The sequence below is a fragment of the Polyodon spathula genome, chromosome 5 (genome assembly GCF_017654505.1).
Source record: "Polyodon spathula isolate WHYD16114869_AA chromosome 5, ASM1765450v1, whole genome shotgun sequence".
NCBI classification, from domain to species: Eukaryota; Metazoa; Chordata; class Actinopteri; order Acipenseriformes; family Polyodontidae; genus Polyodon; species Polyodon spathula.
In genome coordinates this window covers 61,368,512-61,395,503 of record NC_054538.1, presented here as the reverse complement: position 1 = coordinate 61,395,503, position 26,992 = coordinate 61,368,512, and the positions used below count along the sequence as shown (strand labels likewise).

Below are 26,992 nucleotides of genomic sequence, written 5' to 3'. Positions count from 1 at the left end.
AGCATCCAAACGCAGAAAGTTTGCGAAGCAGAAGTTTCTGTGATAAATTTTAATGTCAAAATGGCTGCCACAAAGCGTATCGAAACGTGCCCCTAACAACAAACTGCTGCTGTTTGAAAAGTTTGTCCAACGAACTCCAAACTTGGTAGTTATCGACCCAGTAACAATGGGATACAAATATGTGAAAATGGTGATGTTTTATAAAACAAGATGGCCGCCAGTTATAGGTTTACATTTGAAATTTAAACCTGCGTCAGTTGACAAACGATTTACTTGACTAACTCCAAACTTCACAAGCATCTTCCATAATACTGTATCAATAAAACTGACTTTTAAAAAATCGTGTTGACCGGAAACGAAAATGGCCGTTTGACGCATTTTTTTTTTTTTTTTAAGAAACCTTTCGAAATCATCTTCTTGGGAACTGGTGAAGCGATTGATCTGACAATTGGCATATATCATCAGCATCCAAACCGCATCAAGTTTGTGCAGCAGAAGTTTCTGTGATTAATTTTAATGTCAAAATGGCTGCCACAAATCTTATCAAAACGCGCTCTTAACAACAAACTGCTGCTGTTTGAACACCGTTTGACCAACAAACTCCAAACATGTTAGTTATTGTCCCAGTAACAATGGAATACAAATGTCAAAATGGTTATGTTTTATAAAACAAGATGGCCGCCAGGTGTATGTTTATGTCTGAAATTTAAAACTGCCTCAGTTGACAAACGGTTTATTTGACTAACTGGTAGCATCATCCTTGACACTAACAATACAACTGACTTTTAAGAAACCTGTGTTAAACAAGATGGCTGCCTGACGCATTTTTGAAAAAAAAAAAACCTTTCAAACTCTTCTTCTATGGAACAGTTGAAGTTGCTGATTTTAAACTTGGCACATTGAGAACTAAACACGCTTAGACGGGTACTGATACTGGGGCTTGGGAGCCATAAAACTGCCTGGCAGTTCTAGTTAATAATAGTAGTTAATAACAACAACAATGGTAGTTCTAATTCCGTTTTTAAATACAAATTCATACTTCTGTTTTTTAATTTTCAAATGTTTTGCATACTGTATCCTTGTTGGCCAGTGCATATAAAAAGACCACAATACTGTAGATATCAGAACACAGACATGTAGGTTACGCTTATAGCACAATAATACTAATAATAACAGTGAAAATAATAATAAACTAAATAAATAATAAAATGAACATTAAAAACAGTATCATTATCAAATATTTTTTTGTTTAATCTCAAACTTGTACATTGCTAATACAATAAAACGTGTTAAAATAGGCTACATCAAGAGGTTTGTATCTGGCCTACTTTCAGCATGCTTAATGTTGTCAAAACTTTTGATAACATAACTGCATTAAACAAATATGCATTACATGTAGACCTCCCTTAAATTACATTTTCTCTTATTATTATTTATTAATCCCGAGTTCATTGCTGTCACTTCTTAGCAATTCAAGTTGGTAAAGACCTATCCCAACAGACTCACAGCTGTAATTGCTGTTACAGCTATTAACTCAGGGGGGTGTACTTATCCAATTATGACCTTTCCATTTTCTATTTTTAATTTTTATTTCTCAATAAAACCTTTTTTCCCCCTTAACCTTGGAGTATGGTGTGTAGATAAGTGGAAAAAAATCCTCATTTAAATGCATGATCTACAATTATGAAATGATAGGAAGTCAGAATTTATTTTATTTTTTTTTACTGAATAACATGAAATCATTTATAAATACGGTATTCTTCAGCTAAGAGAACACCCCTTGCGAAGCAAGCGAAGTGTTCTCATACCGAAAGTGTTCTCTAAGACAGAGTTAGCCATGAGACTCAATATGAAATGAATAAATACATATGTATATTACTTGTCAACCCACGTGCATCAACATTCGAAATTAACTGAATAAGTAAAAGCAAATCAATACGCAAGTGCATGTTAATAAACTATAATAATAAAGTAACAGACAAACTAATGTTAATAAAACTAAAGTAACATAACATGGTCAAAAAGCTTAAACCACTATGTACTATGAAATTAACTGGTGGGTGTCTTTTGGGCTATCATGGCAGAGACAAAAAATGGCCGTTACTTAGGTTTAACTTAATGTTAATAAACGAACTGCCAAACAAAATTACTGAATTCCAGGGGAAAAAGTTAAAAAGTACACCATATGCAATCTTCCACTTTCCTCATTTATGTTATTTTAATGGCTGTTTTGTCAACAGTTTGTTTCAATTCACTAGAGCTGCACAAACCAATTATTTGGATCAAGCGCTCCACAGGTGAGTCATTGATGTGGAGAGGGATAATTTACCCTTCCCAATGCAAAAAGTGAAGCAGCTGCTTGAATTTGTGTGGCTTGCTGTTACTGTATTCCTTCATATGTAAGGACGCACTTTTAAAACCATTTTTTTCTTCTAAAAAATAGCCTGCATCTTAAACGAGTACAGTATAGTGATGCGTGTATTAAAAATCAACAACAAAAGATGCGACTACCCCAGTACACAAACAACAACGTAACTGACTGCCAAGAAAAGACAACAGAGGTGTCTACCCGAACACACAAGCAGCCACACGACACTGCTGACAAAAAACAAACCAAGCTTAATGAGGAATTCCAAGAGAAACGTTTACAATTTCAGCATTTCTGACAAACAGTACCAGCTTGGACACATCGGAAATGCTGATGAGACCCCTGTACTTTTCAACATGCCAAGCAATGTTCAATGCTCTTGTGGTTGCTGGGTTACATGTTGCCTGATGCCATGGAGTGTTGTGTTATGCTTGCTGTTGCCAGGATGTGTGATGCCGTAAGTGAGTGGTGGTATGTGTACGACAGAGATGCCATCTTGTATTATACAGTGTGCCGCACAATAAACAAACTCCATGGTTAATCTTAATCTACAACAGCACTTTTGTACGATACAACAGCGTAACAGGTTGTATCTTTGTAAATGCATATTTATTTGATATTTAATTCCTCAAACTGAGGGTGGGAAATTTGGGCTGCATCTTAAATTCAAAAGAATACAGTCACAGCACCACTACACTAAAACAATTCAATGATGCGACAGCGGTTCTGGAAATATTTCATAAATCAAATCAGTGCCCCTCAAGACACTCTCGCAATGACAAGTCGCTTTTTTACAAAACAGTTCTGTATCCATTGTGAATGAATCGCTATTGGTGCCAAGAAGGTGTTCTTTTAAGTGAAGTTTCTGTTCCTTTAGCCGGAGCATTTACAATGGGAAAAATCAGTTTCAGCACAAGGGTGTTCCCTAGGCAAAGTGTTCTCTTAGGAGGTGTTCATATATGCTGAGACATTTAAAAGTTAAGTATGCACTAGTATCTTAAAAAAAAAAGAATACTAGTGCCACGAACAGCAAAAATAATCTTAATAATTACTACACATACAAGCAACACACTTGACCAGTTTTAAGCAAATGATTGGTTTCACAAGCTCAGGTGGTTTAATGTAGTGGTTTTCAACTCTGGTCCTGGGGGACTCCCTGCATCTGCTGGTTTTCATTCCAACTCAGCTCTCAATTACTACTACAAGCAAAGTCTTGTAGCCATTTACAGTATGCAGAAGTCAAAGGTAAATGTTACAAAACTAGAACTAGGGACAACACAATTTTAAAACAAAGTACTTAATTGTATTATTATTACTACATCAAAATAGGCCTATACAGTATTTGTACCAATGAAGTGATTCACAGGAATTGGACCTTTTGTACAGGAAAGTAGTAATTTAAAACACACACACACACTTGCATTTTGAATTTGTATCGACTTACCTGAAACATATCTGTATTGCTGTCATGTGTGTACTCCACAACCACAGTCTGAGCTCGAGACAATGTGTAAGAGATACTGTGCTGGTCCTTGTTGCTGATCGCCTGCAAATACAAATCATACTGATGTCATGCCACCCGGTTTCACAGAAACTGAGACAGGGAAAGATTCCCTGTGAAAATGGACAATATCACTGGCATGGAGAGTTTTGGGAACATAAAATGGTACATACAAAACTGTGACAGTGCCTACTGTGACCTGTTGCCTACTTCAGTTATATAAGACAAGTAGCAAAGACAAAACAAGGTCACACATACCAGGGGAAAAAGTTAAAAAGTACACCAAAATGCAATCTTCCACTTTCCTTATTTATGTTATTTTAATGGCTGTTTTTTCAACAGTTTTTTGTTTCAATTTACTAGAGCTGCACAAACCAATTATTTGGATCAAGCGCTCCACAGGTGAGTCATTGATGTCGAGGGGGCTAATTTACCCTTCCCAATGAAAAAAGTGAAGTAGCTCCTTGAAATTGTGTGGCTTGCTATTCTCTGCAGAGTCTAAGGCAGGCAATACACAATCACTATTGCCAATTGCAGTTTACAACAAAAATTTGACAACTGAATTGCAGTTGCTAAATGTGCCACATGAACACTGGACAACTGACAATTACTTTAAGCAATTGTAAGATGGCGCCTGTTTTCAGTAAACATGTTTCAACAGCTGCTATGGTAATTGGAATAACCTTGTAAAGATTTGAGTGTGGACCAGGTAAAAGACAAACTGAAGGTTATATTTCAAAACACTGGTTCCCTGAAATAGAAAGGTTATCCATTACAGATTGGGATATACCTCTATGTAGACCGATTTTCTGCGAGTACTTATGTCAAAGCTGCTCGTATGAGCCCCCTCTGTGTCAGGCACGAAGTCCCAGCTCCCGAGAGGATAAAGTGCCGCAAGCAGGAGGGATCAATTTTCTCTTCAGGCCCGCTGTGTTGGAGTGAACGCAGCAACCTCGAAAGGTAATGATAACATTTCTATTTCAGGGAACCAGGGTTATGATATATAACCTAACGCTCTCAAGTATGAAATGCTATTCCATTAGCGACAGGATAGTATACTCCAGCTGTTACAAGTGTAGATGTGCTGCAAATGGTAGTCCTGAAGGCTGCCCTTTGCACTCTGGTGCCAAAACACAGGTTTTGAGGACCCATGATGTATTGGTCCACAGAACCTAAAAAGTGTTGGGAGAACCTGCACCTCAGTGTGTGTGTGTGCTCTGTAAAAGGCAGTCTGAATAGCTGTCCTTAGCACTTTGGTATTGAAAAAAAAAAAAAACAAGGTTTGGGGAATCCATGAGATCTAGTGTACAGAAACTAGAGAAAATGTGTAGGGTAAACCCATACTATGGTATATGTGTATGTAACAGGGTGAAGTGTTACATGTGTGGGTCGTCACTGACAGAGCAGTGGGTGTTGACACGTCGCACAGGCAGGCAGATTTAATAAACACAAGTGCTGACACTGCGGTACCAGCAATGGTAGCCCTAGTGTCACATTTAATAAATAAAACAAAAAACAAAGCTAAAAATAAAAGGTTTGCCATACAAGGCGTGCGCTAGCCTCACAGAGAGACATTCCACTCTAGGAACACTACAAAAACCCTCTCATTACACTGTTTGGGATCAACCTCCCTAAACTAACCTACTTCTGGGCTCCCGGAGTGCCGGCATCCTCACGGCGACTCCTGCCTCTTCAGACAGCCTCGGCGGGGCAATGCCTTCATGAGCACCATCTTGCAGTTGGGTTACGTAATCAGTAATCCTGTGGAGTGGACACTTTCCTCCTCGTGGTTAGCCAGCGCAAGCTTTCGCTCGGCGCCTGTCTGTGTAGCAACGGACACTTTGAGCGCCGCGCAGCCTTTCTGGGCACGCCCCCCCCCCCCCAGCCAATCCCGACCTCTCAATCAGCTCAGCGCCAAGCGAGCCTAACTGCAGAATTGGTTGTCCAGCAACGCGTCAACTGTTCTGCATCCCAGCTGCACACATTAGCGTAAGAACCAGCAACAGGTCTTTCCTGGTCAGTGTATCAAAGGCTACACTGAGTGGTTGCCCTTAGCAGTCTGGTCCCAAAACCACGGTTTTGTGGATCCAAGACATTCGGTCTACAGAGCCTAGTGAAAAGTAAAAGGTAGGGGGTCGCCCATACTGCAGCACGGCATATGTCACAGACAGATGCACCAAGGAATAATTGGACCAGGCTTGTCCATAGAACAGACCCAAAGCAGATAAAGAGCTGCTCTGTTTGATGCCAAATCAGAGTCTGGTCAACATAGTGCGCTAATGCCCTAACTGGGCACAGCGTGTGAAGCTTACTGTCCCTGTCAGATTGGAAAGGTGGTGGCTGAAAAGCCTTCAACTCCAGACTGGCTGACATGAAAAGCAGAGATGCTTTTAGGGAGGAAAGCAGGGTTATCACGGGGCGTGACCATAGGCAGGCTTGTTAATAATGGAAAATGCTTGCATTTGAAAGTGTCCACTCTAGTACACTGGGGTTTGAAATCTGTCCTTTCAACCAGTGCAGGAAGAGCAATAAAATAAATACGTTTTAAAAAAAACAAAACATAAATGGTCTGGCTTTTCTGTTCCATACCACATCATGGATCGTTACTGCTGTGCTACCTGCTTGACAATGTGGGCAATGATCCTTTCACTACTGGTGCACTAGAGTGGACATTTTGAAAAGAGCTTTGAAAAGTTATAATGGTAAAAAGCTGTTAGGATGTTAACAATGAAAAGAAAAAATGACAGAAACATTATTTAAACATTTGTAGCAACATGTGGGGATGTGTAACCCTATATTTTTTGGAATCCCGCTATTTACATAGTGAAATACTGTTGGTTGTTGTTTTAATTACAATTGTTTCCTTATGATTATGGCAACGCTTTCTAAGGTGTATGCATGGGCCCAAATTAGTTATGAAAAACCCCCAATATCATAAATATTTAAAAACTGCTTGAATATTAATGACTGGAAAAAGCACCTTTTCAGAATTCAGTTTAGTTTTCTGAGCTACAAAATGACTGAAGAGGAGAATGCCTATATCTGATTCCCAGAATGACAATGGCAGGCAGGTTTCAATGGGGGAAGGGTGCAAGGTGATTAAATTATGTTGATCTTCAAACAGTTAAAACTACTCTCCAGATAAAAGGGGCTATACAGAAGAACAAGCTGGTAAATAAATACCAAGGAATTTTATTTTACTGTAAAACCGATCACCATTATGGGGACTTGCAGATTTTAAATAAAAAAATGTATATATTTATTTTGCAAATGGTTCATTTTGACAAGGCAACATAACAGAAAAAAATCATAGAAAACAACTATGTATGAACTGTAATAAACCATGTCAAAGTGTGTGGTCTGTATCCCTGATATGGCAAGGATAAAATGTTACATTTTTTTCTTACAACACAGGTAGAGATCGTATTTCTATAAACCTGAAAATATGAATTCACTATCTGAAATGGTGTCTGGGATATGAGACTTTGACGCTGCAGCTTTAAAAACTAACTGGCACAAATGGGCTCTTTTTCTTGCACAGAAATTTGAACATTACAGTGACAATCACAGAATACAGCCATGTATTATGACACAATATCTTGTACCGTTTGATTTTACGGAAACCAAAAAAAGTTACATGCTCCCATCTCAGGTTAAACTGAAGGCAGATGTCAGATAAATATGAAATTCTTTGAGACATTAGCAGTTGAAGGTGTGGCTGGTTTACAAAACCATAAGCTTTCCCTGACAGGGATACTTCATTAGCCATAATACCATGAACCTTGAGCCGAGTCTCGACACTCATTAGTATTTCTTGTAGATATGCAAAACCAAGGGGTCTCACTCAAGCTGTTGTGCCATTTGTAGGATACTCATTGTAACATCTGAATTTGCTCCCTGAGCAGATGGCAACAGAACTTACAACTGCCAAGTTACAGTATTTTGAGAACAAAGGAAATACATGTGTTTCATGCTGCACCAGCTTCAAAGAGGTCTGTACTGCACACTCACCTTAGCTGCCTGAGGTGTGCAGGCAACATGCACGGTGCTAGGCTTTACCCCATTGGCTTTTGGTCTTTTGCATAAACCAAATCGACTTTTCCGTCTGCCTCTGTCTCCATTTGGTAGAGAACCATTGTATCTGAAAAACACAAATAGCAGAGGTTAGATACGTTGTACAGTAGCTTAATGCCAAGTAAAAAAGAGTGAGACACCACCAAATATATGCCCCCCAATCTAATCCTCGCAATAACTAGCCTACATAATGTTAGTGAAGTTTCATCATTTTAATAATTAGTGAAGTTTTTTCAGTATATGCATATAAGTGTGACATGCAGATGTACAAATGTCCAGACAGACAGACCAAGACGGAGGTATATATTCCCAGAATGCTACATCTTAATACCTACAATAAACTGTGTGAAGACATAATCAATAAGAACAGAAAAAGTAGACCAAACAAGGATTTAGATATATACATTTTTTTTTAAATATATTTTGAAAAAAAAAAAAAATTGCCACTTCTTGACAGAATCCTTATGAAAATAAAAAAAAGAGAACACAAGACTGTCTCTTAAAGGGAACAGTGCTCCTTAAAGCAAAAAAGTTCAATCAGGATCAGTTACAGACGAGGTAGAACCTAGTAAAATCATCTTTTAGTGATGCGTTTCATAGGATGAGCAGGTCATGGGAATGTTTCATGTTAAAATACTACTGCACAACTACAAAAGGGGGAAATGTTGCAAGTCCTGCCAGACTACGGATGCAGCTGCCTCAGTCCAGGACAGTCAAGGCCAGTTTTTTATGACCCTCTGTCATACTGTGCGAAACATATGAATACGTGGGCTTAAACAACAAATCCTGCCACTACTGCCTGTATTCAGCAAAGGAAGCCCTTGCTACACAGTAACTCACAGGTCACTGTAAAACAAGATGCACCCATCTTAACAAAAGTATTTCCTGATAAAAAAACAACATCACAACACACAGTACACAGCCAATTATGTCTTGCAGCTGTTACTGATCAGGGAAAATGTTTGGTAATCGCTGAAGGATTCCCAGATATCACCCCAAAGAAACTATTTATTAATTAAAGAACCTTAACACTTGTTATTTAAAAACGGAAGATGCATTTTAGGCCAAACTGTAGAATCTTTGACAGTACGCAAGTAATTGTCTGTGACGGACAGGCCATCTAGATCAGAATACTGAGATTTAAATAACCAACCAGAAAACATGTCTGAAGTGGTCTGGTAGTGACATCATCTAAAAAGTCCCACAAAGAAACTGTCCATTTCAAAACTTTAAGTGGCAGTTTATTTTGTGGTGTTAGCAGCAACTACAACATTAAGCGTGATGTTGTTATTAGGATCTGTAAAAAGCGCCACAAAAGGCTTAATTATTCTTCATGAGACCCACGATCGGATTTTACCTAGTGAATCATAAAATACAGTTTTGTAGCAAGTACTGTATGAAGTCGGTCTCTCAAATTTTCATAAGACTGAGCTGAAATAGCAGCTGTGGCAAACTTATTAAAAACATAGAGACCAATAGAACTAAAAACATAACCGCAGCACTTCACCACAGTCAGAAAACTATGTGAGAAAAACTGCAAACTTATCTTTGTTCTTTTTGGAGTTTTCCTAGTATTGTTTGTTACTCTTTCACAATCTTGTGTTCCAGAAAAAGATGTTCATTTTAAATTGTCCTAAAGGGTCCCTAAAAGCCAGGTAATAGAAGTTTGTTTTTAAAAGCTTAAAAACTGCTGCAAAATGTCAGTTCCACTTTGACTTGCGTTTCCTGGAATAAAGATTTACATCTCTGCATTTTCAAAGCTTTCAAAATGTCAGGTAGGTGTCAAGAACTGAAACCCTGATAGAACTATTAATCCGTTTAAACAATCGTGGCTCAGGGGAAATACTTCTTTTCACTAAACTTTTTGATGCCTTTGTCTATTTAGCATATTTAAAGTTCAAGTTAAAAACAACCTTGGGTAATCTACCGTGGGTGCCACACAAACTCCCCCACACAAAATTGCCCCCACGAATCATAAATGATGAACCTTTTCGTTTAATTTGTCTTTTTCCTCACCAAGCCTTCATAGGGTATAAACTAACTTCATTGCTCAGTACTTAATAATGTCACTCAGGTCAAACATTCCAAAGCTTTTATGGTCACTTCATTAGAGATCGTCTTAAAATCCAGATGTGTAACTCTTTAAACACTCGGTACGGCATACTACTGTATGATGGTAAAAGAGACTAGTGACAGACAACCTGCCCCCCTCGCCACTGTAAATACAAAATTATAGCAACCAGCAACATCAAAAAAACAGATTAGACTCAATTATAAAAACCGAAAGTCTTGTGTCATCTTACCCCAGTACAATGAGTTCCCCGTACTTGACAGGCACTTTGGTGGAGGCGGAGATGTTTTCTTGATCAGGAGAGAACATTAGCCTGGCTGGAGAAAAGTATCCCACAACCACTGCTCTTCAGGCCTGGACCTCAGTCCTGTCTTGTCATTATGTTGGCAATTCTATGAGTGAGTGAGAGAGCGAGAGTGAGAGAGAGAGAGAGATGAGCAGTCCTCATTACTCATATGTACCAGTTAGTTATTCAGCCCTCCTACTACTAACCACATGCAGGATGCGTTTCTGACCCTCTTACACACAGCTGACCAAGTAGTAACCAAGGTATATTTCCAAAACAAAATCAGTCCACATACAGCAATCATGGACTGTACAATTTGAATCACTACACAGATCATGCTGTACCTGCTGGTGTACATGCAGAAACAGCTGTCCACTGTTGTAACCGATCTAAAAGCAGCTGTACGGCTGCCGACAGGGCTCGACCTTCACGGTTTCATGTGGTCTGCAGCTTAGGGTGGACAATTTACTACCTGACTGTTCCCAGGTAGTTCACAGACAGTACAGTTCAGTAATCTGCTAATCAGGTTCAGATCAGTTCATTTCATAAAGCAAAGCAGGACGTAGGAAGGTGCCCTTGGTGTCACCTCTTCGTGCCAACTGGTGGCTGTAAAGCATCAAGACTAGACATTAAGAGTTGGAGCAATAATCAATTACCTCTACACAGAATTATCAAAAATGTTTTAGTATTATATAGTTAATCATGACATCTGGTAATTCACTGTTAGTTTCAAGTAAAATAGTATGAAACTGTGAGGAATAAACACAGTTATATTCAGTGAAGTGATCGAACATGTGACATTGCAAAATAAACTTGAAGATCGTCATACACGATTCTTTGTTTATCGTTTGAGTGAATTATTAGTTGGAGCAATATTACATGAAAGTTGTTCTGTTTCTAAAAATGGTCATATCTTGTACTGTAAGCATGTTTTAGGAGCTTAATGTGCATGCTGTACTGCAAAGTATTTATAAGCATATCAATCTGGTGATAAACATGATTATCGTGATCATTATGGGCCCCTTATCTATAACTAAAAACCTCATTATCAATACTACAGTCCCTTTTTTAAATTATATTACAATTATCAGACAACAACAATGCGAAAAATCATACAACCAACCGGTAAAAAGTCTCAGAGTGGTCTTAAGTGAAAAAGACATAGCACTTGCCTAAATCTCCCATGAAAATCCTAAGCACTTTGGTTCTTGTTCCTCCGCTTCTATCCAACCGGTCAATGCATGTGCTCCGATTAACCTTCACTCGGCAAAGTGACTCTGGGAGCGCTCAACTGTAACAGCCCCCCACAACTTGCACACAGACACATAGTGATTGCGTGCAAAGCTTACACAAAGCTGGGCCTGTACCTTTCCTCCCCAGAATGAAGGAAACAAGCATGCAGGTTGAAGTCTGGGATAAGCAGGACATTTCTTCTGTGTCTTGTTAGACAAAAACAAGGCTATACTAGTACACTTCTAGTGCAGAACAATTCAGCTACGACTGTAGTAGTACAACACTAAACCAAACCAACGTATTAATGGTCATGGCCCAGAGAAGAAACAGTTGCAAATCCTAATGGAATATGTATACAATATTTCTGTTGTATGCTAAAGATTGTTGTTTATTCTGAAAGGTGTATGTGTATTTCCATGCAGTGCTGCAAAGAAAACTGTTACTATTCTCTGCTAGGTCATGTTTAAAAATATGCAAGTGAGCAGAGGTGGTATACAGAAGTATAGTCCAAACAATTAAATTTTCCCTTTGTCTATTTTAAATAAATACAGTATCATCAAAAATTAAACATTGCAGCATCCCTATTCAAAAACGTGCTTATTATATCAGGTGTGCTGCTGTTAAAGACACACATTTCAGAAACTAACTTGCAGAATGAAAGCAGAGGACAGTACAATTCTATGGGGCTGTTCAGAACTAGTCATGCTTTCCATAAAATATTTTCAAGTTTAGATCCTCCACTATTTGCATCATGAAAATACACAGCATGGCTACTTATTTTTGGTTTACAATAGGATTAATAAACACCACAGGGGGTATAACTTGATAATTTACTTTTTCATTAGTTAAAAAACAAAATGAGTCTAGATTATGCTTGTGACAAAGGGCACTTTACGGTCCGCATGGTTAGCTCTGCAGCAGGTAATGCCAGCTGTACCATGTTAATGCTCAAAACATTTCTCCATTGAATAAGACGATGGCCGCATGGAGAAGTAGATTCTACACAGCACACCATATATGAACTGAACTGCTGCTTAAAGCACTGCTCCACATACCAAGAGCCCCAAGCAGCACACTCCCAGTCACTCACTTATATTAGTATAACAGAGACGAGCATGTGAAAAACTCCCAATACCAATAGACGTGTTGCCACCTGCTATGAACCAAACAAATACATTGTGTTGCATTCTCTCACACAGAACTACACAAAGTGGGGAAAAGCAGATCAGTGTATCTATATATAATTATTAGATGATATTTATACTTGAGAGTGAACTGACTGCCCTAAAGGCCTCGTTGACTGGAAGTTCCTTTGCCTGAGAAACTGCAACCAGTAATACCCCCCTTGTAAGCCATGGGAACAGAAAATAAATACAAATAAATAAATGAAAACAAGTCCAAGTACAAGTACTGTTATCTAGCCTAGAAGTTATTTTCATAATTTCTTTAACAAAGGCGAAAAAACAGCATAACAACAATACTGCTACAGTATGATTCATTAAGAGCTGTGTCTGCACAGACCAGTTTTAAAACAACCTCTCTGGAGTAAAACACATCACAGCTGGTTTAAGGCAAAGAAAGCACTGAAAAAAATGACCTGCCAGGGGATTCCAAAGAGAAATGCACTTTAACGGGTCACCACACTGTTGGAATACCTTGTCCCTTGTCCTTGAGGTACTCTAACTGCTGAACACTTTTTTTTATTTTGGAAGTAGAGATTCCCTGGAGTCTCGTCTAACATCTAACAGAAACATAAAAAGAAACAGAGACCTAACCACATCGATCCATTTCCACACACCCTAACTTTGAAACTGCCAAGCCACTTTCAACCTTGTGCCCACCAAGTTTTTTAGTGCGTTTTGGTCAACTTGGTATTTCTGCTATGACGCGTGTTTCTGCTTCAATATTTATCCATGTATTTTCCATTTGCAGTGCCCAGAATGTCTGCTGCTGAGTAACTCCCTTTCTATGGTCCCTTTCCACATAGATAACCACTGTACATTCAGTAAATAGGGGCAAGGCTTATGCAGTGCAAACTGAGGAGTTGAAAGAAGTATACATATTTTAAATACAGAAATACTGTGGCCGAGTAGGGGGAGGAAAGAGGCCAAATGTAGTCCAGGGATTTAGTATGGGACTATATTCCCCAGAATGCCTCAGGGCTGATTGGCTATGAAGGCAATAATGCGGATCACCGGCTTGTAATTAAGCAGGCGTACAAAAGCAAGTTGAAATGTTTGTTGAGATCTGCGTGGCTAAGACCGGGAGGAAGCCTGTGGGGATAGGGTTAAAAAATAAAAATAAATAAAGGTATTTAATACTTGTTAAGTATGTGTATTTTGGTTACCGGTAAATGGCAGAGCTGTCCAGTTACAGTTTCAGGAATTATAAGAATGTTTATTTACAGTAGCACTCATTAAGAGTAGTTACGCTTTTGTTTTGTTCATAAATAAATATATACATAAATAATATACAAGCCCTGCCCTTCATTTACACTAAGACAGCGTTAAAGATCCAGTGAAGTTGCAGAGCAACCTCACTTTGCCACAATATTTCATAAAAGCTACGACGATGGATATTAGAAAATGGATAAATAAAAGCGTGTCCGATTTATGCCACCTGCTCTTTTACACATTGTCCACCTTCGTCCTATACCGTCTCCTGTTGCAAACAGAGGAAAATGTATCTTTAAACAGGCAAGTCAAAATCACAACCACTTTGTTATACTTGTCATATATGGACCTGGCTCATGGGTTTAAAAATAAAAGCTTTGTTAGCTTCTGAAATTTCACTCAAAAAACATGCACAAGTTACATAAGAGAAGCCCTCCTTCACTGAATGATGGGAACATGGAGCACGTAAAATGTGAGTGCTGCCTCCCACAGCCAGCTTCACTGTGCTTCAGAACCACACTGACTCTGCTGTGCGGGGGCAATGGAGTGACAGAGTTGCTCAAAATGAAACGATGCAAAACAAGTCAAATACACCAATCAATAAGTATATTACTAAGCAACAGGTGTCAAACACTCCTCTAAATAATGCACAATTTATTCTAATTTTAAAAAAAAATCTGTAAATGAAACTGTCGTAGTAAAAAAAGGTCTTGTTCAGCCTTATGCAACAATTTTTTTTTTTTTTTAAATGGCTGTTGACAGACAAAGTTTCACTTTGTGTTTTAATATTGTTTTGGGAACTTCATTACAATTTTTGTACACTTAGGCGTATGAAAACTAAAACACTTTATTTGATACAGATTCATGTTTTGTACTTTATTTTTTTTTAAACTTTGGAAAAGCTCAGCTTTGAATATTGTCCTGCTATTGTACTACATGTACAGCTAACATTATATACAATAAGTTTTTCAATATTATAACTGGCCTGCGATTCCAGGAAGACGAAGTCTTGTTACATTTGACCTCGGTGTTCGATTTTGATACACTGCAAATGGAACCGTGCATGATAGCAGTGAACAGGCCTATGCATCGACGTGTTCCTTATGTTTCCAGTGTAATTTATGTCTGTTTTGCATAGCTTGCACACAATATATTGTTTGTCAAGTTTCTTCAAGCCACTTTCTTTAGTGACAGGAAATATGTCCACTGGCGATTCATAACGCACCGAAGGGCTCTCAATTTCTAGTTCCCGAGTTTCACTTTTACAGAGCTTTGAGTCGTTCCCACCAGTGCTATCGAATGGCTGGTAATGATTTCATTTTCCAATTGCTAACGCCCTAGCCTGTTATTGATTTTGTCTCCTGCATTCTGTTCTGCTCATTTCAGCTCCTGGACAGAAGTAAAAAGCATGCTATAAAGATGTCAATGGGGTGTAAGGCCACCACGGGCAGCCAGGGCAGCATCGATTTGACGAGATATGTCTGCAATGTGTGACCCTTCAAGGACAGGTGGACATCTGCCATGGAACACCCTATACTGCAGAATGAACACTTCTGAGAATGTCCCCTCTGATACAGTAATTTGTAGGTTTTGGGTACAGAAGAACAAGCTCCTGCTATCAGTCATAAGTCTGTCAGAACTGCTGACTAAAACCAACTTGAAAGTCTATTACAGAAAAAACACCATGGATACATCTTACATAACAAAATGCAGTGTTTTAAACTGTGACTTTCTATGGGTATGATATATTTAGGGCTTCTGTTTTCAGGTTTTATTAATTGTATTTTTCTGTGCTTATTTTTAGCTATTTGAGTTTTGTGTAAAATCTTTTTTTTTTTTCCTCCCCCCAGGGCTTTTGTTTTTGATATACAGTATGAAATTTGTGTTTTTGGTTACTTTCCAAAATGCTTGAGCGTTTTTTTTGTGTGTTAAAATATGTACAGTAGTAACTCGACAGTACTCGCACACATAAGTTGAAGCTTCTTTCCTTTTGCCGTCTTCCACAACAAAATCACGGGATCGTGGTCACGGGAACATTCTTCTGGGGGTTTTGTGTGGAGGCATTTTTGTACATTTCACCATAATTCTGTTTTAAATCGTATCTTAACTGTAATACAGCTTTAGATCCCGCTAACAAGCCTCCATCCTGATCGTTATCTAATTTTAAATCTCATAACCAGAGTCTCTAATAGAAATGTAGGAATGTGCTGTCACTCAGTAGTTGGGGCAGGTTTAAAGTATTCAGAACGAATCAATGATAGACGAATGTCATTAAGTTGGGACATTGCCCAGCACCACTGGAAAATGTATTTATTATTAATTTTTGTAGTAGGTTTTATTTTTTGTAAAAAGGGTGAAGAAAACGTGAATTGATGAACCATTTCCACAGTTTTTCCGGTGTTTTCCGGTGTTTATTGGCTAGCCACTGATTTTTTGTTGCATTGTGGGTGTTTCATCAGATTTTAAATTGTTTAAAACCGAAAATCAGAAGCCCTAGATATATTACAGTTATGTATTGCTTAGAAGAATACATTAGTTAAGATAATTGTTCTTTAACAAATGTATTCACATAATTTTCTGTTTCAGTTCTCACATCGCGGTAACTTTATAAAACTCTTAACTTTAAAAGCACCCCTTATAAGTATGGTTAAAGTTCAGCTTGTGCGGAGTGCTAATCTGTCATGAAAATAAATAAAAATAAATACAGTGATTTGGTGACCTTTCCTTATCCAGTTAGCAACCAATCCCGCTGTTCAGTTTAAATTTTGTACACAACACAGGTAGTAATTTATCCAACGCTCCAATATCTTCAATGCCACCCCACATACTAACCACCAGTGTCACAGTTAAACTTACAACAAGCTGCAAGCTAAATATTACTTTGTCGTTGCCAGGAAAGAAAACATTACCTACTGTACCTAAAACCTCAGAACAGAAACGGAGACAAGCACAACTTCTTTTAGACATGAAATAATAAAACAAATATTATTTTGTAGGGCACCCACAAACACAAGTTAAACCGTAGCTCAAAATAAGCATTTCCCTAAATAACACCTTCTTCAACTGTACAGTATAAAATACACACTTATGAATGTATTTCTAATTTTTGTCGAGTGCTTTTGAATTTACGGGAACAGCAGGAGAAGCAGTGTTCTGCTACTGCACATGAACAAGTTTGCAGTGCTACTGTAAATCAGGTACGGGTTTCTTTTTTCAGCTATGCACGGATTAAATCTAGAGCCGTTTCTCCCCTAACTGTGTTTTACAGTAAAGGTGCATAATTAGCTTGCAAAATATTTCAGTATATTGAAAATCTGCATTGTTTAATGTGCACCCCCTGCCACAGGTTTAAATTAAAAATTAGAGACATTAGTATGATGAAAAGTTTAATAACCGTGATGTACATCACCAGTATGGCAATGAACAGTTTACTGAAAAAACTGGAGAAGTGGAATACAAGACATTTCTTATTTTATACTCTTATTAAATGTTATTACTGAGTTTGATCACAATTTAATAACCCATTCTCCAGATACTGTAGGTTTAAGACATGCAAAAATGTATCAGTGAAGTGGGAAATACAGGGAGCAGTGTGCAGACAGACCTAGAAGAAGCTGTATTCTCAATTACTTAAATCATTTTAATACCAAGTTTTATCATTTTCAAAAGCAATTTTCCTGCACTGTACATAAGAACATAAGAAAAGTTAAAAGCAGAGAGTCTCTTAAAAGTCCCCAGTGTTTTAGATCCTATTACTTCACCTGGTAGGCTATTTCACATGTGTATAACTCTCTGTGTAAAGTGCTTCCTACCTGTTCTAAACTTACTTTTACCGGCTTCCACTTATGCCCTCTTGTTCTTTTCTCTACGCTAAATCTGAAGTAGTGTCTTGAGCTAATTTTATCTATACCATTAATGACTTTAAATTCTTGAATTAAGTTTCCCTTCTCTTTTCAGGCTGAAGAGATGTAATTATTTTACCTGTGCTCCTAGCTCATGTCACTAAGTCCTGGGATCAGCCTCTCTGCCCTGCTCTGCACCTTAGAGTGCAATTATGTTTTTTTTTTTTTTTTTTTTTTTGTAGTGAGGCGACCAAAACTGCACACAGTATTGTAGGTGGGGTCTAACAAGGGTCAGACCCTTGTGGTAGCCCACCAAGTACACCCCACCCCAATCCGATTTTACATCTCTCACAATTACTGTCTGCGCTAGCACTTACTGCTTATTTATTAACACTACCATTTTTTTTCATAAATGTAGAGCTAATTTAAAAATTTACATTGTTTTTTTTTGCTAACGTTCCAGCAGGTATATGAATTTGGTTAAAACCTCTACATTTACCCCAACTCACCCTAATGAATAGAATTATATGTTTCATTTTGTCTTGTAAATGTTGACCTTTGGCCTTGAATTATACACTGGTTGGTTGTATGTTTTTGGCTACTACATGTAGGCTTAAGTATGGTGTATTAATTACACTCTTTTCTCTACAGCCATAAAATTATCAAAAGAAAAAACACAAAGCCTTGGAAAATCTAACTGGGCTTTGCTGCTTAACTCTAAACATCACACAAACCTTGCACAAGTCTATAACAAATTGTACTGAACTATGTGTTGCATCAATAAAGCACCTAGTCTGTCAGAGGTGATGATGAACAGACACACTTCAGTCGCCCACCAGAGCTCTACTGTCAGCTCATCACTTTCAGGCAAATTAAATCATAAATTCAGTCCTATTCTCTCCGAGCTAGCAACAGCCAGGGGATGAGAGTCTGACAGGCAATACACACTTACAGCACAGTGCCACCTGAAATGGAAATGTTTCTGCTTTAGTCAGCTGTGAATAGCAGTGAAATGGTAGATGTGTTTGAAGATGCATTTAATATCAGTCACAACTACATGCATGGACATTGGGGAACGTACTGTAAGGGTGTTACTGTACCTGCTGTAGTAACACCACAAAATAAATCTAGTAATGCATGCTACATTTTGTGGACACTGACAGAAATGTGAACACATTATACAGTACATTCTGTTTATAAGAAATAGTGATATAAGAATCAACAACATATAGTGATCAAAATCACTGGGACAAAATCATTCCTATACTAATCAATGTAAAATAACGCACTCGTAAGAATAAAGCAATCTGCTTATAAGAATCATTCCGGGGCAAAATGACTGCATGAAATACGATATTGTATCAAGTGCAATGACGTGTACAGCCAATAAATCCGTTTTTGAATTTGATCACATCTCGCGTGATTAGGCACGTACGCAGCTGCATTGTACAGGTATTTTTTGTGTTATGCTAGTGGAGATTTGTTTTAATAAAGTGAATGCACATTCATTGAATACATACCAAGTACAGCAGTGTTACTGTGTGATATGCATGTAGAGGGAGTGGGATTGCGGTGCAGTGAGGAGGAGGAGGATGATGGGGGGGGGAGATTGCAGAGCTTTGCATCACCGCTTAGTGAAAAACTGTGAGATCTGCATCACAACAGAAAATAAGTAAGCCACAGATGCTTAAATGCAGTGGTAGTCCGGACAGTAAAATGCTGTACTGTATTGTCATTTTAATTCAAAGGCCTTTACACGTAACACCACACAGCAGTTAAACTAGGCACCCTCACAAGATGATCGCTTCTCAAGTATACTGTTGTAAAATAGGGTTCTACAGCCATGAATAAGCATAATCATGCTCATTAAACAAGTTGCTTACCCACAAGGACTTGTTTTGATTGTCCTCAGTGATTGAGCACCATTGACATTTGTATACTGTATTTAAACTGATGATGCGAGGCACACTTTTGCTAATTGTAATCATATTGGTCCACTTTTAAGAATCAAATCATCCAGGACAAATGTGATTCTTAAACGGAGTGCACTGCAACATATTTTTTGAATGATTATTTTACATAACTACTGTAAACATTACATTGTTGTAAAATGTACGGTTCAGAAATGTTCTTCCTCTTGTATTAGTGTCCCTTGATGTGTCACGCTGAGCAGTCACTACAATCTAGTTAAAGCCTTCTTAGCTTTCTGATCATTGATTAAAGACAGCCTTGTGGGAAATGAGAAGCACACCTTTTTTTTTTCCTTAAACAATCTTAAAAAAGTGTTTCCTGTGCATGCTTTGTGGTTCTACTGTACTAAAATATATTCAACAGAAAGTGCTACTGTATAGAATTTAAAAGCATAAAATGGGTGTTTTAACTTCTCTTAACTTGTATATATACTGCATACAGCTTTCTTAGGTTTTGTTTCTCATACACTGACAAATGTATGCATTAACAGATAGCCCAGACAGATTAGACAAGAGAGATACTGCAGAACAGACAAAAGTATTGGCACCCCTGCTTTAGTATTTAATGCGTCCTTTACGGCTTTTCTGAAAGTTTTCATGACTAGCAAGAAGACATTAAACTCGCTGTTAACAGAGATGTTAAACTTTCTACTATTAAAAACCTATTTATTATAGCTCTCAGCGTTAAACTGGGAGACTGAATATTGGTTACTTCCCCAGAATGTTGTTGATGTTTTCTGGAATTATTTCCTTAAAATGAAATGTCCATGTTATTTTCTTTAAGACAATATTTAAATACATTAACATTTTTGTTTCCTTCCATTTCATTTAGCTGTTCCTCATTTTATCTTATGTGTCTACTGCAGACAGCTGCTGTAGCATTTACTTTTTTTCAGGTGGACTACTGTCTTCACTGGGAAAGTTAGTGCTGTAACAGTTCTCTCCAAATATATTAAAGACATTGGGTAGAATGTCACTCATTTTGTGGAAGTGGTTTTATAACTAATAAATACAATGGCAGTTTGTCATATACTGTGGTGCAGACTGATTTATACACTGTAAAGAAGCTCATTAACATGCAGGCTGTGCGTATAAGCTATTTTCCCAGCATGGTCATGTGATGCTGTTTAACCAATCAGAGATTGTTATTGTTCAAAGCCGTTTTTACACGATACCTTTAATGACCTGCAACAAACAGACCTATTTAGGCTTTTTGGGGACTGGTTAAATGAAGTCTAACTTTTTTTATTATACCATTATTTTCCCCCCCTCTCTTCCATTTGTAAAACCACGTTTGCTTTATTATTTTCCTCAGCACCAAGTAACAGTTTCAGTGTGAGTCAAAATGTTTAAATGGGCACATGTGCTGATATGTTACATTAGTTTGCTGTTCAGCTATTTTCAGTGGCATTATCTTTCCTATACTACAGGAGCGGTCAGAGGTTTTGAGTGGTGTTCTTTCCTACCCCTGTGTAAACAGGTCTGTAGTGTTCAGATTGAAGAAGAATCTACTTTTATACAAGGCTTTAAAATAAACTAACATTATAAATGTGAATTAACATGGGTAGAGAACTAGGTGAGAGCATTTTAGAATTGGAACCTTTAAAAAATCCTAGTAGAAATGTGCAGAGTGCAGTAAAACCGAGCCCTCTAAACTAAATGCAAGACAGATGGTTCAACATGCCAAGCTAACTGGCTAAACCTAAAACTGCAGCCTTGCTTCGATTCATTGTGCCAGTGCAGCTTGCACAAACAGCTGGAACCGAATTGTTGCAGCTTACTGTTTTTATGACGAGGCTTTCAAAAGACATCACTATAAATAAAGGAATGCATTTAAGTTGTGCTGCATTTAAGTTGTTGTAGCTGACATTGCGTAGGCTATATTTTTTTTTCTACTGTATAGTTTAGTAGAAGTTCTAATACAATATGCATTTTTTTTCTGTGGAAGTGTTTTTACTAGTACGAATGCAAAATGTTATTTTTGTGTGATGAGGTAGTAAAACAAATGTATAAATTGCTGTCAAGCACAAAATACTAAGTTATTCTTTGTATTACTTTAATGAAGTAAATGCAACACGTAAACTATATCTGTTCATTTTTTAACATGTATAATTATAAGTTTAAATATAGGCCCTATGTCTTTTTCTAATAGTTTACAAAAGCTTACTGGTATCGGCCAAGAAAATGTTCAACTGTGAAAAATACCCAGATCTTTCGTGGGTAATGATAAAAAAAAAACACATATATTCATGTTTTAAGTGCATGATACATATTTAAATACTATATAAGAAATAAATAAATAAATAAATAAATAAATATAATAAATATCTCGGTTTGAATGCAGTTAATGTGCTTAAGGCTGCAAGATTCTTTGTGATATCCACTGGCGATATTCTGCTGTTGATGTAATGTTGTCCTTGTACTGATTCAGGGCGATGCAAGGGTTCCAGTAATGGAAGTTTGATTTATTTGCTCAATCGGAACACAGCGTAGTTTACACCAAACAAAAGTACAGGCAAGGAGGAAATCTTACTGCTGCTTCTCTCTCTCATTTTTCCTGTGTATCCCTTTTTGTCACATCTGTTTTTTCTAACTTTACTGTAGATCGGTCTCTCTTTGGCAAACAGAATAGTCCAAAACAAAACTTAAAAAGGTGCAGTACTCCAAATCTGAACCGATAAATAGAAGTTAATATCTCTGTCTTATATTAACATGGCATCCAAGCAAAGCATTGCGAGCAATGTTTCTCATACGGATTTAATTGTGTAATTTGCACCCTTACGCATTTTGGAGCGCTTTTTCTTAGTTAATCTATTTCATTAAAATAATTTATTTTTGACGGTTTTCAGTCTGTTTTCTGGGGTACACCGCTCACAGTACTTTGTGTTTATTTGTTTTTATCTTTTTGGCAAGTTACTATATCTGCGCAATAACTAGGTAAAGCATTTCGTATTGGAAGTAACACGGATATCATTACTAATGGTTAATTAAGAGTTATCACGGACATAAAGGATGCTGTTATATTGTTTTCTTTCCAATTTAGTTCAGAGAAGAATAGCTGCTGCAGTTATTATTGAGGTGTACCTGTCGTTAATGCAAAGCTTGCTTTAACGTTCTCTTTATTACGCCTTCCAGAGACCCACGCTTACAATTATACTGTCATATTTTCTACATTTCCTTTAAATTCTCAAAATTAATAAATCATGCACAATCATCATTTAAAACGAGTGCTCGGGTCAGTCATTACTAAATTTTATATAATATATATATATATATATATATTATATTATGCTATAATATAGTATATAAATTATATATATATTATATATATATAGATATATATATATATCAATATTCACCCAGTGTTTGTCACAAACCTGTGTTATACTTTTTTTTTTTTTTTTTTTTTTTAAATCACTCAGTCACAGTGTTTAATTAATTATTTGATTGATTTATTTTAACAATTCCCCCACCCACGCATTTTGAAGACAGAGTCTATTCAATATATTTGAAAAGTGGCTGGCATAAACCACTCTCTGTACCTGCCTTACAGTGTTGACAGCAAATGCTGACTGAACCTGAAACATTTCAGATGAAGCCTGTCATGAAGTCAGCAAAAGGTGAACTAATTCAGCTACAAAACAAGTGATTTATTACTAGTTTTTTTACACATCACTACATAAATCAATAAAATACAGTATACATTAATGTTCTGCATTTCCTGTTTATTACGAATTTTACCGATAAATTACAGGATTTATTTATTTATTTTTTAACTGAACGTCAGTTTTTACGTACTTATACCCAATTGTTTTGGTCTACTACTCAATATTTTCTCGGTACTATTTTCTAGGAAATATATAATATTTTGATTAAAATGCTGTTTCATTTTTACCCGGACATTGTAATAAGCAGCCCTACACTATCCTAAGATACAGCAGGTCCATTTAGATGTCAGAAGATTAAATAACCTTCAAATGTGGTTCTCTGTTCACAAACAAATTATCATCAGATTATTTTGGCCAATCAAAGTCTGAATATTGAGGCAATTGTTAAATGTGGTAACTACTAGCTTGATCAAAAACTAAATTGAAATACTTACATGAAAATATTAAATTTTTAGTGGATGAGAAATGGGGAGATAACATAAGTTTATGAATATACAAAAGAAATGTTTTGAAATATACAAAAAGCAAAAATAGGAGAAGTGGGTCAGATGAGGCTAAGGACGCATAGCACTGCAAATACTGCTGCATTGAGATACATATTCATGCTGAAAAAATAAAATAAAACTGAAAAAAAGCAACACAAACTAAAACAAAGAAATGAACTGAGACAATCAATCAATAAAAGACGCAGAATGACTTGATGAGTTTGTCAGAGCGCTGTGCTTTGCTGGACAGCCACTGCTTATTGCAGCTAAAACACTTGTCAGAAAATGGCAATGCTTTGGCTGGTAAACTTATGGAACACATTGATGGAAATTTTTGACATGTCTCCCGATGGCTTGCAACGTCCAGTTCTGTCAATTTCCTTTTCTTTTTATGATTTCAAGCGGGGCTGAATAACAAATCAAGGTTAAAATATGACTTATAATATTGGAAGTAAAATATAAAAATATGAAATGAGTGAAACATTACATTTACGGCCGTTTAAAAGACCGGATTAATAATGGGTTTAAACATGTAGTCAATTACAGCCCTAATTTCAAGGTGAATAAACCTGGCTTGTTTTCTGCTGATGTTATGTGTTTTTTTTTTCAATTTTATATTGATTTCATCTCTATTTTAATATATGTAAAAAACATAAGATAAAAACTGAAAATGCAGAACATGTTGCAACATGGAAAAGAGAATAACAGCAGCTATTATTCGGCATGGTTTAATGATCTGTCTGTTTACAGCTCACATTCTGTGCACTTGCGTGACTAAATTCACAAATATCTTATGCACTGTTAGTTCACAAGGATTAGCAGAGGGAGTGGGAGCAAGTGGTAATGTCATCTGAAGTTGCATAATCTTGCGAAGATTGTTAAATTAGCCAACAGCACCTTCTCCAACGAACAACTGCTGGCAGCTGACGGAAAAAAAAAGCTGACACACCCAAGAAGATAAATACAACAATAGTGGTTAACATGAATGGCAATTTCTTGCTGACGAGCCACTTACAAGGCTACCTCATCACATCTTTTGAACACGTTATCAATTGGGGTACACACACACTGCTTTCATTTCTGTGTATGTGTGTGCATTAAGAAACTTGAATATCAAAGTAACTACAGCATCACATTCTATTTTTCTAATCCTACAGGGATGGGAATCAGACACCTATTGCATAGCAGTTTCCCCCTTTCCAGGTTTTATTCCAGTGTAAAGTGTAAAGCTCAGATGTGTCTTATAAAACATAGTAAAGCCAGTAATGGATCAAACTGCATTGCAATGGGTCTTACTACCACCCCTGTGCCACCATGCCATAAGGGACAATAAATAAGTATGGAAACGTTCAATTTCTTTCACACCCTATCAGATTAAACCAAAACATGCAAACAATGACTGAACGACAGCCCTCTAATAGGATCTGGGTTTACTGTACATGCAAGACAACATCACTGTCCAACTGAGATTCCATCTGTTTGTGCATGTTCAAAATCCCATGGGGCTTGACAAATCAGGACAAAGGTTATTGACCTATGCAAATTAGCTACCAATACTGTGCCCCAGAGAGCTTTGCCACCCCACTCCTAGTGAGAAAACTGTGAAAAATGAAGTGAGAACACGAAAAAGTCAAAACATCCAAACTAAAACGTTTAGCAACCAAAGACTGCATATTCAAAGCAAGCATGCTGTGACATTCACCCATCCTCCAAAATACATTAAAATCCCCCTAGACACAGATACTCTGAACAGCCTTTGCACAGTATGGCAAACCATGTTTCCGGACAATAAGTAAGCAGCTCTTATACAAAACTGCGGCACTTATACAGACAGACTCCAGATTCTCTGAGACCATGATACACTCAATTACAGCACCTCAGCTAGTTTCAATCACAGTAGGGCAATCTGTTTCAAACTTTCATATTTTCCAAGAGGAAAAATTAAATAAAGCTACATTCATTTAATAAACAAATAAAAGTTGGCAATTCTTAGTAGGAAACGTGATGGCTGGCATATGAAAACCTGTTGCTTGGCCTTGTTAAGATATTCTGGAGGTTCAATTTAGCCTTTAAAATAAACAACACATTGCTATGTAAATGTGCAGCTTACCTATGGACACATAACAATTTGTTTCTTTTACTTTGCACAATAAAATGATTGCCTTTTCTGCACAATCTTTATTCTTAAATGAACTGTGAAGCAACAAACAAAACTGGGAAACCAAGATCTGTTAAAGTAGCACTTTGAAGTTAAGTTTGGTTCAGCAGCCAGGAGTCCTCATTATGACGGCCATGCTGATTAACATCCCACAGTGTGCCACTTGCACAACCTTCCATCTGTTTCGGATTTGCTTCCAAAGCTTTATCTTCAACATGATGCCAACGAGTTTGAAATGTGTCTATCTCAGGCTGGTAAAACGTGGTTTAGAATCCCCTTAAAGTAATTGTAGCTAACCAAATAATGCCATAAATTTGAGCTGATTTGCACTTCTATTCGCCTCATACCATAGGTCTCAAATGTGCAGTTTTAAAAGAAACACATGCTACAGCAAACATGCATATGATGTATGGTACTACTTCTGATTAAAGGAATCTCAGTTTATATGCCTACTTGGTTCATTTTGGGTGTCTTCTGGGTTAAAGCCTGTTACTGGCTGAAAGCATGTCAGTCAGTAGGGGAATCAGGTGATTGACTTGTTCAGTCCTTTTTAAATCAGAACTGACGTGAGAACATCTTAAATGATCTGATGACAGGAAACACTCATTATCTTTCAATCCCTAATTTCAGTGAAGACTACTGCACAATCCAGTCCGACATTTACAATACTTTCAACTTTGTCCCCTATTGGCAGCTTCTAAGAGATGTCAGATAGCTAACCCACAAAGGCTTGACAACTGGCAAATCAATGGCAGCAGTTAAATCTTCTGATAGCTCTGTCAAGCAGCCTGCAAAAAAAAAAACACCTTTTATAATAGTTTTTAAACACCGTTAGTTTTAAGGGACTCCTTTTCAATGCAGGTAAAATGAGAAGAAAAGAAAAGAATTGCCTACTGCTTTTCTACAGTTTAGCTGGAACAAACAGACAAAACTATTATCTGTA

The 26,992-nt window shown here is 37.2% G+C and overlaps 1 protein-coding gene across 1 annotated transcript in view; it reads right to left on the bottom strand.

Annotated features, from left to right (window-relative positions):
- The window catches only part of LOC121316129 (E3 ubiquitin-protein ligase pellino homolog 1), a 51,668-nt gene that overhangs the window by 16,839 nt on the left and 7,837 nt on the right, over positions 1–26,992 (bottom strand). Inside the window, exons 2-4 of the mRNA XM_041250927.1 lie at positions 10,247–10,406; positions 7,881–8,010; positions 3,813–3,914 (exon numbers count right to left, since the gene is read on the bottom strand). Of these exons, the coding sequence (XP_041106861.1) occupies positions 3,813–3,914; positions 7,881–8,010; positions 10,247–10,323 (309 nt within the window). The 5' untranslated portion in view covers positions 10,324–10,406. The remainder of the gene's footprint in view (positions 1–3,812; positions 3,915–7,880; positions 8,011–10,246; positions 10,407–26,992) is intronic.